This window comes from Carassius auratus, unplaced genomic scaffold, assembly GCF_003368295.1.
Source record: "Carassius auratus strain Wakin unplaced genomic scaffold, ASM336829v1 scaf_tig00012443, whole genome shotgun sequence".
Lineage (NCBI taxonomy): Eukaryota > Metazoa > Chordata > Actinopteri > Cypriniformes > Cyprinidae > Carassius > Carassius auratus.
The window spans coordinates 154,369-173,737 of record NW_020524289.1 but is presented as its reverse complement, the minus strand read 5'-3'; the positions used below and the strand labels follow the sequence as shown (position 1 = coordinate 173,737).

The 19,369-nt window shown below is 34.7% G+C and overlaps 1 protein-coding gene across 1 annotated transcript in view; it reads right to left on the bottom strand.

Annotated features, from left to right (window-relative positions):
• LOC113073603 (protein Shroom3-like) overlaps nt 1–19,369 on the bottom strand; it is a 35,611-nt gene that overhangs the window by 15,030 nt on the left and 1,212 nt on the right. Inside the window, exon 2 of the mRNA XM_026246416.1 lies at nt 10,271–10,425. Within this exon, the coding sequence (XP_026102201.1) occupies nt 10,271–10,425 (155 nt within the window). The remainder of the gene's footprint in view (nt 1–10,270; nt 10,426–19,369) is intronic.

Sequence of the window (19,369 nt, the reverse complement as noted above, 5' to 3'; positions counted from 1 at the left end):
CTCATTCAAGCTCATGCTAATGGACATATTTTTCTCTGCTGTGACTAGTTTCACAACAGAGTTCATGTTCATCGCGTTTTCACTCTCTATCACAGGTTTAGTGTGTCAGTGTATGATAAATCTTGTGTAGAAATAAAGGGTGTTTATTATACATACAAAAGGCCTAATTTTACTTAATTTGATGATGCAGAGTTAAAAAAATATAAATCAAACAAGCGCAAGCACGTAACGCACAGTTTTTTCACAAAATAAGAATTACGATTTTTAAGCAAGTTTTTGCCACTGAAAATAAAAAACATACAAAAAGATAATTGCAACTTTTTATAAATGCAGAATTGTGAGAATAGTGAGATATGAATTCAGAATTCTAACTTTTACTCTCGCAAGTTTACATTTCTGAATTCTGACTAAAGTTCCTGCTACAGAATAAAAAAAATTATTGTGGTTTTATATCTCACAATTCAGACTTTTCATCTCTTCTCAAAATTGCTTGTTAAAATCTTAGATCATATCTCAAAATTCTTTTTTTTTCTCAGAATTGGGAAGGAAAACATAATTCTAAGTTTATATCTTACAATTAAAAAAATGTTTTTAATTGTAAGATATAAACTTAGAATTGTGAAGAAAAAAAGTCACATAATTCGCATTGCCTTTTTATAAATTATTTTTTAAAAGTATACCGTGGTGGAAACGGGCTTCCAAATGTATCAGCTTTAATGCCCTAATAAATCAAACAAAAGAAAAGCTGTCAAATATTATAAAGGTTAGGTTTTAATGGCAAAAAGTAGTATTTAAATTGTATGTATTTAACTTACAATCTGCAAAGAGTGAAGAAAGTGGAAATCAGGATTAGGCATTAAATAATTAGTCTTCAGAATCAATCATGTTGTCATTCATGTGAAAATGTTAAAAATTGAACAAATATTCATACTGTAAACTGACAGCAGGAACTGTGCCTTTGTGTCAGTGTTTTTTTTTTTGCTGATTAAGGGAAACAAAAATGCTACAAAATGAATCCTATTTCATGAGAAAGAGTGACGTGTTCGAGCAAAACAGCCTCTATTTTTGGAATCAGCAGCCTAAAATGAGTATAAAAAGCAGCATTGGATTTCATTCAGCAGGCTCTTGGGTTTCTCGAACAGGTGGGAATAAAGGGAAACCCGTCCTATTCCACACCTGTTTTGAATCCTACGCCCTGCATCTGTGTGTGAGCCGCCCGTCACCATAGAAACATACAAACTTTGACCACCACAAGTGGAGGAGGGTGTTGACATCACAGAGGGGAGTAAGAAGTAATGAACAGCATCTGGGCTGAAATTACAGACTGAATGCGACTCTGATAGTGTGTCCCAGCTACACCTTCCAGCCTCATGTATTGGTTTTCCCTCCTTGAAAGCAAAATGCTGAGTGAAACAACAGAATAACAGCTAATAAGAACATATTTGATGATAATATACATTTGAAAAAATAATTTTTGTATGGTTTTCCAGCAAATATATCCAATCATCTTTGCTGAATTTACATTTCTTCGGATGTAACTTGCATTTTCTTAACCTTTTCTCTCTCTCTTTTTTTAAATAAATGTTTATTTATCCTTTAAAATAAAAAAACTGAGTATTTTTTTATTATTATTATTATTATTATTATTATTATTAAATCATGAAAATACATATTTTTCACAATACTAGAAAAATATATATTTTTTTATTAATCCTTATTAATAAGGATGTTAAGACAAACCAGACAAAATGACAATTATTTTATGCAGTGTAGCATAAAAAGAAAGAATACATATATCATTAAATAAATTAATCGTAACAATTATTAATCAATTAATAAGTTTATGAATGATTGAATAAATAATTGGCATGTATGAATGAATTAATGCTCTATAAATAATAAATAAATAAAATAAGCTAATAAACAATGATTTAATAATTAAACAAATAATATAAATTAATAAAAAATATTAAATAAATCATTAAATAGATGAATAAATAAACTAATGAATAAATGAATCAATAGGTTAATCCATAAATAATAAAAATGATGTGTGCATGAATGAATGAATACATACATGAAAATTAATAAACAAATAAATAAACAAATGACTGAATGCATAAATAAATTAATGAATCAAATAAAATCCAAATCGATTTTTGAAGACTGTCATTAAAATCAATGGATTTGAAGCGTTCTCAGACACGGTGTAAACTCTCATGTATAAAAGTCATAGAAAACTTCCGTCTCGACTCACTAACTCTTCTTCAAACACTAGTTCTGGTTCTGCTTTAGCTCCATGTAGTTATCACACAGCAAACAAACAGCCAAATCTTTTTGCAAAGCAATGAAATAATATTTCTCCAACTCTCTCTCTATTTCTCAGTGTTCCTGACAGCTTCATCAACAGGACAAGTGAAAGGCCACACAGTAAACACTGTTTGTTTAATGCACAAGACAATCTCTCTCTCTCGCTCTCATTTGTATAATGGTCTGGCAGAGTGCACCGAAACGCATTACGCAACATCACATGCAGTGTAACTGCCATAATAATACTGATCCATTTGCCTGTGTTGATATAAAAACAACAAAAAACACAAAGGTGCCTGCCAGTATCTAATGCTCCATTCAGCCCATAATAAAACAGGCCCGGTTCCACATAATATGCATGTGATCAGTTTCAGGTGTGTGTAAAGGTTCAGATGTCCAGATACACGTGTATGTGTGTGTTCGTGTGTGTGAGTGGTCAGGTAAAGCCTCACCTACTGAATCATGTCGTCTTAAACCACAGCCCTTGGTACACACACATGCACGTGTTCAGGGTATGACACACGTGCAAATGTTTAATTAAGCTCTGAATGGACCTAATTAAATCCTAATTCACTCCGGCTTCATGCACACACACACACACACACACACACACACACACACACGAAGGCCTTGGTTGTGTTTCACATCTCTGGACCAGTCTGTTACTGTGTTTGCCAAAGTCAACCAACTAGTGATTTTCAATTAGAAAGGTTTAGTTTTGAGTTGATCTAGATATTTTGCGAACACTTGAGGCATTTATATGCAATGCATTATAAAATTATTTTTAATGCATTAATAATGCCTTTTAATGCACTTTATAAAGCACTGCATGATATTCTGAATAATTGTAACCACAGTTAAAATCATTCATAATAAATCTTGCAATTCATTATAAAACACAACAACCAACTAATTTCAGATGTAACACAATCTACAAATATTATAATGCATTTTAACTTTGGTAACAATACTGAAAAGATATAATGCATTACAGCGTACATTAAGAATACTTATATAATGCATTATAGATATATACTTCAAATAAAGTGAATATTTATTTCATTTTTAACTGGGTGCTTAAAAGTTAACACATTTAAAGATACAACATCTTGGAAAGGATTTTAGCATGCTGATAGCGTGCAGCGGAGAAGAATCTGTGCATCTAAATTCATCCCTCTTAAAGCAACAATGCTGCAGTATTAATAAAAAACCAATTATGAAGCAACATATTTCACACAATGCAATGCACTGGACCGGTCCTGACTTCCATTTCTGATTTTTAACATCCTTATTTGATCGGACTGGCAAGTGTTAAAACATTTAAGACGTCATAAAAATGAATATACATATACACTATATAGCATATGCCAGTAGCTAGATTGTCTGTATTGTAAAAAGCGCTAAACAACTAAACTGGACTTGACATGGTGTTGAACTTTAATTGATACGAGAGCAAGCTATCATTCACAAACAGAATATTGTGCACTATGCAGTAAACTAAGATGGAATCCATTCCAGATAGATCTTGTGTTTCTTTTGCCTGTAATTAGTCTTTCAGTGAGGTGAGAGAGGATTAAGCAGAGAGAGAGAGAGAAGCGGGCAGGTGTTAGGTGGAGGCTCTTGGCACACAAGCATCATTTAACATGAAAGTGTTAAATATTTACAGCGTTCCTGAGTGTCACGTTGGGACAGGCTATCGGTTTTAGCACTAAGAAAGGTTTATTTCTCTCTCACACCCTCATAAAACAGGTTATGAAGGAGAAAAGAGGTCTGAGAAGGAGAGAGAGAGAGAGGTCTAGATGAGTCTGAAGCCAAGAGGAATAAGCTGTTCACATCATGTCTGAAATAATGCAATAAGTTTCTATGATCTCCACATTAATGGTACATCTCTTACTGTATGGTCTTATTTGTTTAGGAGAAACATCTGAGGTGAAGTTAACTTCTTCCATGTTGACTATAAATTTACGAAAAGAGTGCTGCAGGAATGAATCCTAGAACCCTGTTTCTGGTTCCATCATCCTGAAGTCTTCCAAACCCGTAAAAGCTTTGCTTCTTTTCAGAACACAATTTAAGATATTTTGGATGAAAATCATGCGATTGTCCCATTGACTGCCAAGTAAATTACAGTCAAAGTCCAGAAAACGATGAAAGACATCATCAGAATAGTCCATCTGCCATCGGTGGTCCAACCGTAACGTTATGAAGCGATGAGAATTTTGGAAAGTAAGCAAAGAAAACAAATAACTCCATGAATTCAACAATTCGTCTCCTCTGTGCAGCGTACGCTCTTCCGTCAGCCACGCTTCAAAATGTGTAAGAATCATAAACTCCTGCTGGTCACAGAGCTTACTTTCTGCAACAATCCAAAATCTGACGGAAAAATCCAAATACCTTTTTTTTTTCTTTTGGAGGGAACGAACTTGCATATTGGCCTACAAAAATAAATAAACTCTGCAGCACTTTATAAATAGCAGCATTAGTGCAACGAAAAGTGTTAGTTTCAGGTGTCCAACTAATGGAAGATAAGGATTTTAGGGAACCTGTTTGAAAACAGTCATTATTTTAGCATTTCCAAAGGATGCCACTAATGGTGCATAAACTACATGAGTCACCTTAAAGAAAGTGCAACATCTGTGCAATAATGACAGCACTACTTCATCAAAAATAATCCTATTTGCATGCAAAACCCCAACACAAGCACATTAGTCACGAATGGGTATTTCTGCCTCTGTGAATCATTTACCTTTTACATACCTGTCTGATTCAGCAAAGGCCTCTGAATCCTTCATCTAATCTGGACTGAGACTTGATCGCTCCAAGCCTACATGTGAGCTTGAATCAACGCTCTTAGAAGTTGTTAATCAGCTGTAAGAGGCTTTGGGGACGCAACTAAAGATCTCCATGTTCATAGAGTCCGTTTATGTTAGTGTAGAACCTGATCTTTATATCCATGTCAGTTTACATCACTGTAACATCTGCGAAAACTGACGCTCTCCGACAGCTTGCTCCTTTGACACACAGTCCCAAGTCCTCAGTCTAGTATAACACTTCCCGAATGGCAAGGCGATGATGTCATAGGCCACATGGGGACCGTTGCTGGGTCCACCAGGGTCTTTGAAACTTGACTATGACAGGCAAGAGATCACACAGAGTGGACACCCGGGAAAAGCAACTGAAGGAAACCTGGAGTCACCAAGAGTGTGTGTATGTGTGTAGAGTTCTTTTGTATATTCTTTTCCTTCTTCCCACCGATGGTTGACCTCTGGACTCATATGTAAATCAACATCCTCATTCACCAGATTGTGTTTCACCGGTGATCTTTTATGACAGCGCTCTGTGTATTCTGTATACACTATTGGTCCAAAGTTTGGTTTTTAAAAACATATCAGTAGTTCTTTTCAGCAAGGATGCATTAAATTGATTGAAAGTGACAGTAAAGACATTTATAATGCTGCAAAAGGTTTCTATTTTTACTTTCTACTCACCAAATTATCCTGGAAAAAAATGCATCATGGTTTCCACAAATATATGAAGCGACGACTGTTTTCAACATCGATTATAATCAGAAATGTTTCTCGAGCAGCAAATCCGTATATTAGAATGATTTCTGAAGATCATGTGACACTGAAGACTGGAGGAATGATGCTGAAAATACAGCTGCGCATCACAAGTATACATTATAATTCAAAACATATTAAAATGGAAAACTGTATTTTTGATCAAATAAATGCAGCCGTACATGCAGCTCATGAAACCTTTCAAACCTGTTTGACCTACGTTATTTTGCTAATTATAAAAACATTGGAAACCAAACAATATTTGACACCACTGGCTTTCATTGTGTGGAGAAAACATTCTTCAAAATATCTTCTTAAGTAAATGAGGGATTTATTTTTATTTTTTTGAATGAAGCCTGGAATTTTCCCGCCACACTAAAACCACTGTAAAGGCAGCCAATCAGATTTTAGCTTCAATTTGAGTTTGGCCTCAATATCTCCTCCTAAAATCTTGTTTCCTTCCTTCTCTATCTGTACATAGGAAAGGCAATAACTCTCTTTTCACATTTCTCCCGTGTTCTCTCACCTCTGATCTGGAATCAGTCTGGATGAATGCGACACCAGCACCGTCCTCACACAACCAGGTGTGACACAATGCCTCTCATTATATAAGCATTATCCAGGCTGAGATGGGCCTTCTGTGTGTGTGTGTGTGTGTGTGTGTGTGTGTGTGTGTGCGCGCCTCACTGTGTAAATTGCAGTGTCAGATGTCATTGTCACCCCATGCCAAAGACTCACACTCGTTCTCAAAACTGTTCTCGGATCTCTTGAAAACATACATAAATATTTATGTATAAATAACAAATAATATTTTATTACAAAAAAAAAAAAAAAAAAAAAAAATGAGGTTTATTTGTATAATTGCAATTTCATTTTTCTAGATTTCTCTACAATGCATTTGCAATTATTGTATTTTAGAAAATAACAGCATGTAAATAAACAAATGAATGAATAAATCTATAATGTAAATATAATATGTAAATATAATATAGATTATATTATATTAAATATAATCTACATGCTTTTAATAAGTGAAATAATTACAATAGCAAATTTTTTGCTTTTCTAGATTTCACTACTATGCAGTTGCAATTATTTTATTTTAAGAAATAACAGCATTTAAATAAATTAATAAATACATATTAATTCTTAAAAAAGGGGTTAATTGCAATTACAAACTAAATAATTTAAGCGTCTTTGCAACTAATCAAACAATTAATTAGGATTAATCAAACATTTAGCAAAAACAAGAAAGTTAATTTTCTGAAGAAAATAAGAGGTGCTCTGTTCTGAAATAAAGAATACAGTTCGTTCAGATGTTTGCTTAATAGTATAAGTGATGATGCTTTTCTTAATACAAATCAATATGTTAACTTAAGTTTTAAACACTTTTATCCATTTTTTTTTTTTTACCCAGCAGTCTTTAAAAACCTGACAGGACAGAGTGCAAACTCTTAGTTTTTTTTAAAAGTTAAATAACATATGTGCATTAAACAAACGTCAAGTGATAGTTCACCCAAAAATGAAAATCAAATAAAAACATGAAATAAATATCAAAATGTAATGTTAACCCTTACATACATCTTTTTTTTAAAACACTAACAAGTGAAGTATCAGTTTTAGCCCCGGAAGGCTGAACAGTTCTTCAGATCACTGTGTACCAGCACTGAAACCACAACACATGCGATGCTGTAAACCACACGCCATTGCTCACTCCTGAGAGAACACAGGCGTCTTTGTGTTGTCAGTGATGCCAGTGCTCTGTAACCTATATCTGTGCGTGTGTGTGTGTGTGCTCAGCCCCGCCCCCTAGAGGTCTCGCCATACACGTCCTCCTGTCACCATGGCAACGCTCCACAACTGCCAATTTCACCTGTAACTCAGGCCCATATCATGTGTCCAGCATCGCTCGCATGTGCTCTCAAAAACAACACTCACGCTTTTACCGACTCCACAGGCCAAATGGCAGCAAACAGTTAGACAACATTAGACCCATATGTGAGTTTTTACCAGAAGGAGATATATAGAAAGATATATATATATATATATATATATATATATATATATATATATATATATATATATATACACACACACATAAACCACTGGTCAACAAGTGTGAGTGAGGAGAGACAGGAAAGACTTGCATTTACAAAGAGCATTTGGAAATAATCAACTAAAAAAGCTATTTCAGGATCTACAGCTCTGCTGTCCTGTCAATAACCTATTATAGATAACCTAAATGGACATAGAGTTTTTTTTTTGTTTTAAGAAATTAAACTTTTTTTATTCATCAAGGATTCATTAACCCCTTACTAGTAACCCCCCTTTTTTGGCATGGAGACCGAAATTACATACCCAAAATAAAAAGGTTTCTGCTCATGATTCTTTCTGACTAGATACATAATCAACCTTTGTTCACAAAGCTGACACTTTAAAGTTTACTGTTCAGGAATCAGAATCACTCAGGACTGTTATGATAATAGAGATATATAAGCTCAAACATAAAAACAAAAATAAAAATATTAAAAACATATGTTTTAAATGTATTTAAAAAAATGTTGATGTAGGAAATGAGTTTGAAAACACAGTGTAGCTAAGGCCACAAGTCTTCCAAGACTTCATAAAAAATCATAATCGAATCTGTAAAACTGTGAATTTTATGAAATATTTTCTAAGGCCATGTCATGTGTGTTTTTAGAGAAGGCTAATCAGATTGATTTATGGCCCTTGTCATCTCTGTAAGATCTCACATGTAAACACTGATGTGTGTTTTATATGTGTTTGGCTGTGAAAACTGCCCATTTCATGATTGTATTGTTCTCACCAAACGAGTCTTTCACACCTCCGCCAGGTATGACACATTATACGCATTATTCTTTTATCATTATTCTTTTGTTTTTATTCCACCTTTATTAGCCTTGATTGTGGTTTTTCAGGCTTTACAAAGCAACAAAGCAGCGATCTCACTTCAGTCTCTCTTTGCATTTAGCCCTTATTTATCAAAAGTCTTACTATAAAAATACAACAAAACATTTTCTTACGACCTTACGTGAATTATTGAGACAAAAATGCATTATGAAGAAGAAAAGCACCTGCTATTAGTAGCATTGGTGCTAACGTTAGCATCAAGCTACATCTGACAATTTATGAAATTATTAGTACACTTTTACTTAAAACTCACTTTAAACCCCGATCGAGTGTTTATAATAACTTCCTTTAGCGATCAGGGGTGGAATTTGGTCGTTTACTGTTGTAAAAATATGTTATTTGTAGCCTTTTTCATCGCTGCACAAGTTAGCATTTCCGATGTACATTTTCGATTTTTTTATAAAAACGCCCCAGATCTCAAGAAATTCTCATACCAAGCTTTACTATCGTAATCGCGGGTTTATTATTCGGATATTTTGTGTGTACAGAGGTGTTTCAGTGTTGTTTTGGCCAGATAACTACCAGGAAGTGTGCAGGAAGCATGTGACACGATGGGGCGGTGTCCAGATATGAAACTCTAAGATGGACGTTTGAAAGACCCAATCAGAGTCTGAGTCACACACCGCACGAGCTGTGACTACTGCACGCACACAGAGATCGCTGGGAGAGGCTGTTTATCATCTGATCGTGTAAATCCGTGGAAAATGAATAGAAATGACGATTCTGTCTGAAGAAATATGAAGTAAACATCAGTAAATATATCCATATATCTCCGCAGATATGCATCTTTTGTCTATAAATCCTTATTGATGCTGTTCAGTGAGTCTATGTGAACACAAATAAACCGCTCTTGACGTGATTGAATATGAGTGAGTTGTGAATTTCTATTCAAAATGTGGCATAATACGGATTTATTATTTTGCACTCCTGACATAAATCACTAAATATCTGTCACTGCAACAATGTTTTATCAAAATATTGGTCAAATATCGAAGCTTGAGTCTTTAAACTTTCCATTGATGCACAGTTTGTCCAGATGAAGTAAGACAGTGATGTTTAATGTGCTGTGAAAGTGAAACAATAATAAACTGGGGCCGTCAGCGATGTTTGCACGCAAAGGGGTTAAATGGTCAAAAGTGACATTAAAGACATTTATAATGCTACATAAGATTTCTATTTCAAATAAATGCTGTTCTTTTGAATGTTTTATTCATCAAATTATCCTGGAAACATTTATCAGTGTCCACAAAAATATGAAGCAGCACAACTTTCAACATTGGTGACAATCAGAAATGTTTCTCGAGCAGCAAATCAACATATCAGAATGATTTCTGAAGATCATGTGACACTGGTGTGCAGAAGAGTCTTCTTTGAACGATCTTACAGGACCCAAACTTTTGGACAGTAGTGTATGTAAACAATTAACAGCCCCAGAGCACTATGGGACTGAAGTGAGCTGCTCTTGGTCTTACCTTCGCACCGTGAGCCGCAGCGTTTTGTACGATCCTTTAACGAGAGATATGGCCTCCTGCCTCCATCCGCTCAACTCCAACTCATTAATGATGACCACCTCGTCTCCCGCCTGCAGGGGGTGCTGCAACAGAGACGCCTTCCCGCCCTCCTCTACCTGCGGGACGTTAAGAAAACACACACAAACAGACCATGAGCACCATGTGCGGTAACAGACAGAGGCTACGAGGGCTCGACAAACTAAATTAAAACCACATGGACGCTCAGAGCCCCCAGTAAAACCAACCAGAATTCAAAGAATGTTTTCTTTGGACCTTTACCCCTACACATTCGCTGAGTCTCCAGACACTAATATTTTGGTCACACAATCTCTCGTCCAGGTCGGACAGAGGATGGAGTCCAAAGTTATAAAAAGCTTAGCAACATCCTCACAACAGAGATTGTCAGTGTGCACCTGAGAGGACTCCTTTCACTCTTTTACGGCTTCTAAACAATACACGGAGCACAGGGCTTTATTCGTGCACAGGAAATGTAATGATTAGATATTACAAACACAAAGAAACCTCTGTCAATCCCAAGTAGCATCTCACCGAGGACAAAGAAAGACAGAATTGGTTAGATAAGATCGGTTAATGCACTCTTTTCTTGAACTCTTGAAAGCAGGTACTGGGTTTTTCAGTTGTATTTGTTTTGACGACGGAGCTCCAATACACTAAAGAAAAGTCCTGTGGTGTGACAGTAAAATATTCCCCCTGGAAACCGATGTATTTATGTGACAAAAGCAATTAAGAGGAATAGCCTGCATTTCAATGATCTTGTGATTTGTGTCAAAGACGTTTAAATAGAGTTTCTATAAACAGCACTCTTTGGAATTTCTTTCTAAATAAGAAATGTTGCATTGGCAACTAACTGAAATTAAATAAGTTTAAGCTGAAGTACTAAAATAAAAAAAAATCTAAATAAAAAATAAAATTAAATCTAAATATACTTATTTTTAAAACTAACAATGACAAAAGCACAAAACAAGATTTATTCATATTAAAAATAAGATAAGCTAAAAAACTAAATTACTAAAACGTTAACTAAAATCAAGTTCAAAAATACAGCACAAACATTAAAATCTTTAAAAAGAAAAATATTTAAATAAAAGCTAATTCAAAATATGAATAAATGCTATTAGTATATAAATGATAAACATGTTCCAGGACTCAAAAGGCTGTAGAAACTCCTCCTCTGTAAAATCTCATCTCTGACTTTGTTTAGGACTCGTTTGAAACAAAATACAGAAATAGCCGAAACTATTTATTTGCATAAAGCAAGCCACAAACAGAGAGTCATTAAGCTTTGCTTTAGTTCTGTCATATACATTATTATTAAAATTCAGCACTTAAATTGAATGTCAAGCCATATTTATTTGGATACAGATTTCCTAAATATTTTTTAAAGAAGCTTACAGGAATGTATAATGTCAAAAAAAAATCATAAAATTAAACTAAAGATAAATAGTAATAAATAAAATAAAAAAATACTAAATCTGAAATAAAATAATTATTAATAAATTTAACAATTTATATAAAATATTATATTTAATTATATTTATAATAGATATAAAAATAAAACTTAAGTTTACATTTTTAAGTTAAAGTGCTTAAATGAAAATAAAGCTTAATAGAAATATTTTAAAATAGAACAAATAAAAATAATAAAATCATGCAAAAAATTACTAAAATTTAAATGGACAATCTAAAAACAGAAGCTAATTCAAAATATTAATATTGTTATAGTACATAAATAATACTAAAGTAACAGTAAACACCAGTAACACTAGGACTGACCATGCAAATCTAGCCTAGACGTATGACCTATTGAATATAATATGTGACCATATTAATAAGTCAGCCAATATTTTATATGCTTACCAAACAACAGAAAGTCATTGTAATTGGCTTTGGATAAAAAAAAAGCCTGCTAAATGATTAACAACCAATAAAACCAAAACATACAGGTGGACAGCCAAGTGATTTCTTCCAAGAATAAGATTTGACCTCTGGTTTACTGTTAGCATTCCTTAACTGGAGACAATTCAATGCCAAGCAAAAGAAGTCCTTCAGGAAGCCCTTTCAAGATAACACAAACTAGCAATTCATTCTCCTTCTAAAGACATGCATTTGGAAATTGTCTCCAATTGTTCATCATTTCCTGTTAAAACCTGTCTTTCGCTTGGCTCTTTCCTGACGACGCTTGCTCTCAAAAGCCCTTCCATGAGCTGCTTCCTCACGGCATTCAAATCACGACATATTCAGAATAATCGTACGAGCAAGCATGTCTTCCCTTTCACCGGTTACTGAGTGTAAAGCCGGCCAGCTTAAAGAAAAGACGGCTAGCGGAGATTTACTTAACACTCGGCCTCGGGCCATCAATAGAAGTGTTTAATTGTGGATGTGCTGCCAAGACGGTGACAATGAATCCATTAATATGTAACTGAACAAAGCGTCTAATTCTCTTAACCTTATTTTAACCCCCGACTTCCTGGGGTCCAGGCCGCTCTTAGCTTGTCTTCTAGTGTCCACACTGTAAACAACACAGTGCATTCTGAAACGGACGGATAAAAGAGCAGCTCAGTATTCAGGACTACATAAAGTACGGTTGGAATCGCTATGAAGGTTTTTTTTTTGACCATCTCTTCTTTAGTTGTTTTGCAGGCTCTTGCGAATTCTGCCTCTGACATTCCGCTCTCTCTCTGTTGGGTCTTTGCCAGAGGCCTGGGCTTTATCCTGCTCTGTATTTGCCTGCTCTCAACAAGAAGATGAAGGGGTATGGACAATGTGGGGGGTCAGAGAGAGAAGAGATGTTTGGATGAAGATAAAACCGCTGCATATTATTCAGAGTGGCATATTATTCATGCTGTTTTTGCAGTATGCAGTAAATATCAGGGTCTGGGAAGCTACTTGTAGTCGAAGTAGTTCAACTACAGTACAGCAAGTCTTTTTAAATACAAAATAAGATACATCACCTGTTTATTTATCTCATTTTATTCAGCAAGGATTCATTAAATTAAAGAAAAGTGACAGTAAAGACATTCATAATGTCACGTAAGCTTTCTATTTCAAAATAAATGCTGTTCTTTTTAACTTTCTGTTCATCATAAATCCTGAAAACATTTTTCACAAAAATAAAGCATCAGATTTCAGACAAAATTAATGCTGCATAAGTATTTCACGTAAGTATGTACTTTGATAATACACTACTGTTAAAAAGTGTTTTTTTCTGAGTACATTCATTGAGCAAGGATGCGTTAAATTAATCAAAAGTGAGTAAATGCATTTATAATTTTATATACTGTAAATTCTGTTCTTTTAAACTGAATCACAGTTTTACAAAAATATGAAGTAGCACAACTGTTTTCAATACTGATGAAATTAATAAATGTTTCTTGAGCAGCAAATCTGCATATTAGAATGATTTCTGAAGGACCATGTGACACTGAAGACTGGAATAATAAATCACATTATATAAAGTATATAATACATTTTGAAATATATTAAACAGAAAAAAGTTATTTTAAATAGTAATAATATTTCACAATATTTGTAATTTTACTATATTTATAATCAAATAAATGCAGCCTCTGTAAGACATTTTCTAAAACATTGTCGATACAACTGCATCATGATATCACTGACCCCTTGGTACGGTTACTATAAATGATGTTTGCATTTGCATGTAAATATTAGCACATATCTAAATGCATATCTAAATTCATAATTAGCTTCTAGGTTGATATATAGAAAAACGTCTGCCAATTTTCTACAAGTAAAATAATAAAATTGAAAGAGTGTCATAAATGTCTAAAAAGCATGTTTAAAAAATTAGCGCACTTACAATTTTAATCTTGCATGCTATTTAAGACAAACAACATGCAAATTTGGATAGATCCAGGCAGATCCATCCACCAACAGTTAATGTTGACGCTGCCACACACACTCAAGAGTAGATCGGAGTGTGAGGAGCTGAAAGAAGTCCATCAGTGACATTTACACCACCCATAAGCCCCGAGACTTCGCTCTATCTCTCCCTCTCACCCTTTCATCCGTCACTCTTCCTCTGTATAACTCCTCTGTCTCTCTCCCCAGATAAGAGCAGCTCTCAAGGCCTATAGCTCCACTTCATCCTTCCTCCTTATCTCCGGTTTCGTCCGGGTGTCTTAACCACAATCCGGGGCCGTATTGTTGCCATGGTTATGGTGACAAGCTCTTAAAGGGGGAGAGAATGGCCGTGGCTGTTGTTTGCGTCCTGCTCACTATTCAGCACAACACACTTCACAGCTCACTACGACACACAACACACTGCTCAGCATTGAAAACAAGACACCGCTTTACAGCACGCAACAGAAAGCACGCTATTCAGCGCGACACACATTACAAAAGAACCACATCAGACCAAACTGCAGCAGTATGTTAGTTCACGCTCACGGGACAAACTACAGACAGATGAAGTGCGTCTCCTTTTGAGACAAGAACAGATTGCTTAATTCTGGCTGAAAACTTAGAAATGAAGCTGCTTTACAAATCACATACTGATGTACTTTGCTGGTGATGGTATAATATCCTTCTGTGCAAAAGTTTTGGGTTAATAAAAAAACGTTTATTCAGCAAGAATGCATTAAAGGAGTAATTCACCCAAAAAATTGAATTCTGTCATCATTTACTTACCCTCATGTCGTTCCAAACCTGTATGAGTTGCTTTCTAATGTTGAACATAAAGGAAGATATTTTGAAGATCGCTGGTAATCAAAAAGTTGGTGGTTGCTATTGACTCCCATAGTCATTTTTTTTCCTACTATGGGAAGACAATGGGAACCAACAACTGTTTGATTACCAGCAATCTTCAAAATATCTTCTTTTATGTTCAACATAAGAAATCAACTAATACATATTTAATTTTTGGGTGTACTGTCCCTTTTAATTGATCAAAAATCACATTAAAAGGCATTTATAATGTAACAAAAGACTTTCATTTTAAATAAACAGTTCTTTTTTTTATTCATCAAAGAATCTCAAACAGAAACATTTTATGATGGTTTCCATTAAAATATTAAGCAGCACAATTGTTGATACAAAAAGTTTCTTGAGCAAATCAGCATATTAGAACGATTTCTGAAGGATCATGTGACACTGAAGACTGGAGGAATGATGATGCTGAAAATTTAACATTGCATCACAGGAATAAATTATATTTCAACATTTTAAATGGCAATAATATTTCACAATTTTACCGTTTTTACTATATGTTTTTAATCAAATAAATGCAGTCTTGGTGAGCAGAAGATAATTTTCACTATGTATTGGAAAATATTGTCATATATATATATATATATATATATATATATATATATATATATATATAGTGTTAGATTGTACTTTTTTCATTTGTATCTGGATACAATTCGTTATTACTTCACTTTTAAATCAGTTTTATTTAACATTAATAATCTCAAAGTGGACTAATCTCAGGCACTATTGTGGTCTATCACTAAATAGTCACACAAATGCATCAGAAAAACAATAGAAACTGCTCACTGCGCTATGATTTGGGACTTCACCCTAATCTTGCATGCTATTTAGGACACATACAATGTAAACTGGGATGCAGCCAAATGGTTTATTCAGTCTGGATCTTTGATTCCAGGATAGACAGAATTTGATGTTAAATGCAATCCTAAATTACACATTTAGGGTCGGATTGGGCATAGTGAGTACAGATCCACATCAACATCTGTTTTCAACAGAAAATATAGTTGTAATCAATTCCTGTTTATGTAGTTGAACATAAAAGGTACTGTATAAATGCAGGAGAGCATAGGCTATGGGATCCCATTATCACGGCAGTAGCTAAACCACAAACTCTCTGGATATTTTGTGTTGTTTTTCTGAGAGGCTAGAGAGAGAGATTGGAGTCATAACTCAAGACCAGAAATCCAGAGCACCAAATAAGGCAGGAAGGGGATCTCCTCTGCTTTTGCCTGTTCCCATCCAAGAATTACTCCCAGTTTAAGAAAAAACACCTCCAAACAAATAGAGCCATGCATTTTAATCAAACTAACCTTTCATATCAAGTCGTGAATCTAAAATTTGTAGGCAAATACTCTTAAAAAGTGGTTTTACACTGTTTTAGTGGAACATTTAATCTCCACAAAGACTTTTATTCTCCAATTCTCTAGTTTCAGGTACCAATGCTCAAAACAAATCTAGAATTGAAAACACTATCTCCCAAGGACCTCATAGCAACACAAGAACACAATAGAACATAAATAGTGGGTTTTTGCTTTAACAAACCATTACTGCGTGCATGCAAAACACATCAAAGATCCTGACTGTAGAAATTGATAAATTACATGATTTAAACCACAGGAAAGTTGAGTCTGGGGAAATTAATATTTCTACATGAGATCTTCCAGGATTAGTCACACAATGAGCTCCGGAATTTTTTGTTCAATTTCATGATTGTAAGCACCTGCTAAAGTTCATGTCAAGTCTAATTATATTCTTTCTTTCGTTCCCAGAAAACAAGTGTAGTTCTCCCAAATTGATCATTGGTCATGTACCACAAACATCCTGCTGCATGCATTTGGACTTGCATGATTCAAGACTTCGTAATCTCTTGTACAGCTAAAACACATACACACACACACACACAGGCATTGCAGAAGAGTGATAAAACTCTTATCAGTTTCAAGGAAAAAGCATTTACCCCCTGTGATACCAACAATTAGCCTCCATTATTCATCAAAATAAAGCCCTACCTCCTCTGGGTGAACTAGACAAAATATATACGTGTCATATATGAAGTAAAAAAAAAAAAAAGTAGGAATTCTCCTGTGAGGCCTAATCTTGGCATTTTCACCCTCTGGGATGTTTTCATTTCATTCCCATGTGTCTCCCTGACAGCAGTGCACTGATTAGCCGACATGACTGATCAGAAGTGATCCACTACAGTGCAAAAGAGCTCATTCTGATCACAAGATCACAGATCAATCACCAGACCTGCTGTCAGGACTCACAATTCAGACCCGAGTAGATGAATCCATTCTGATCAATGTGACAGAAGTTCACAATTCCTCACCAAACATCATTAGAATGCCTCTTTCCATTAGGAACTTGCAAACTTTTTAAACAAGCTTCATTGCAGTTGCTTATTTGTAATAAGTTAAACTAATGTCACTAGATAAGCTTATTGCTTCTGTTGGTTTACTTTTTTCCTTGGAAGGAAATTAGTTATATTTCCTGTTTCCAAGGGAAAAAATACATGGGTCGGAAATCTCAGATTAATTATATTCCATCCCAGTGCTTCCCACACATAGACTTTACTTGGGCGGGCCACCCAGGTATATTAACAGCTGCCCTGATATATATGGAGAAACATTTTTGCTTTTATTATTTTTTCCTTATACTTTTTTTTTTTTATCAGCCCAAAATAATTAAACCATTCGCGATCGATTTAATAGTGATAAAATTTTGTATCTGCTCGAAAGTATATTTCAAATCTGTGGGAAGCACTGCATCCTCATCAAAATGACGTAATGATAAATACTTCTAATGCTTAGGGTTGGTGACTTAAAACCACTTAACAGTTTTAATTACTTAAAACCACACTGTTTTTGATACAAACTTGAATAATACTTCTAATATTTATCATTTTCACCTATCAGATAATGTAACAGATGAAAACAATCTCATAACCTCACATTTAAAGAGGGACTCAAGCCATCTAGGGATGAGAATATCTGAGACTTCTAGGTCACGTTACCAAACCTTTGACAAAATTGTCAAAAAAGCCCACTGTCTGTTGTCAATAGTGTAGCGATGTAAGAAGGTCATCCCAAATAGAAATCACTTTCAAACTATGCAGATTTCTAATCGTCAACATGGTAAATCGGCATAACCAATTTTGTGTGGGGAAATCTTTGGCCCTCACAAAAAATTTGCGAGTGTGGTTTCCAATTGAAATTACTATATTTTGCCAGTGAAAACTGCTGAATAAAATTAACTGTGACCACAACTTTACCTAGAACCTAGAAACCACCCAGAAAAGTCTAGCAACAACTTAAAAACCAACCTGAGAATGGCAACAACATTGGTGCATTGCCCACCATCAACTTCTACATTGTCAGAAAAACATTTTAAATTAAATTACAAATATAAAAGTATTTTATGCTCAGACTCCAGCCATGTGGGAGAATTAAACAGGAGGATGTAAAAAAATGTTTTATGAAGGTCGAAATCTGTTGCTCACACTGGTCTGGATGTCACACCAAGAATCTGACCCATACTCAGCAATTACCATCTAGATGCCTGAAGGACGTTCCCTTTCATTAAGAAGTGTGTGTGATATACGGACCCTACGGTCAGCAGTCTGCTCTGCACCTTAAAGTGACCTTCATAAGTAAAATCCATAATCAATAGCATGAGATGCATTTCAATAAATGACTAGGAATATGACTAGTGTAAAAAAAAAAAACAGTAGCACCAAAACTCGATTGGATACTTATCTGAATGTCACTCCATTAGTCCACATCAAGTGGCATCTGTAAACAGTATATATTTCCTCAGAACTAACTAAAGTCACATTTCAGAGCCATTTTTGCAATGACTTTTAATCTAACTGACAATAAAATAATTTTAGTGGATTTAAGTAGTTCGACAACCCTGATTTTGCCAAATTAGAAGATTATTGTGCATCAACATCAATCAATCAGAATAACTGGAAAAGGGCCAGAGTTCTGTAAGGTCTAGTTTCAGAGGCTTATACACCTCAACATAATATTTCCCTCTAGTTTAGAGGTATTAAATGGTTAGGGTTAAGTTTAGGACTGTGATCGTTTGATAAAACTGCTGTTGATGTTGATCCAGCAACATCACAGTAACATATAGATTTATAGATATGTCCCACTTCCATTGAACTATCAAAAAGCTGCCAAAATACTGTTTGTCTTTATTTTAAACAGTGTAAACAGAGTTTAAAACGCGTGCTTGTGAAATGTTCCACATGGTTTGAAATATAATGGCATTCAGACTCTTCAAGTGTGACTTGAGTGTTGTATC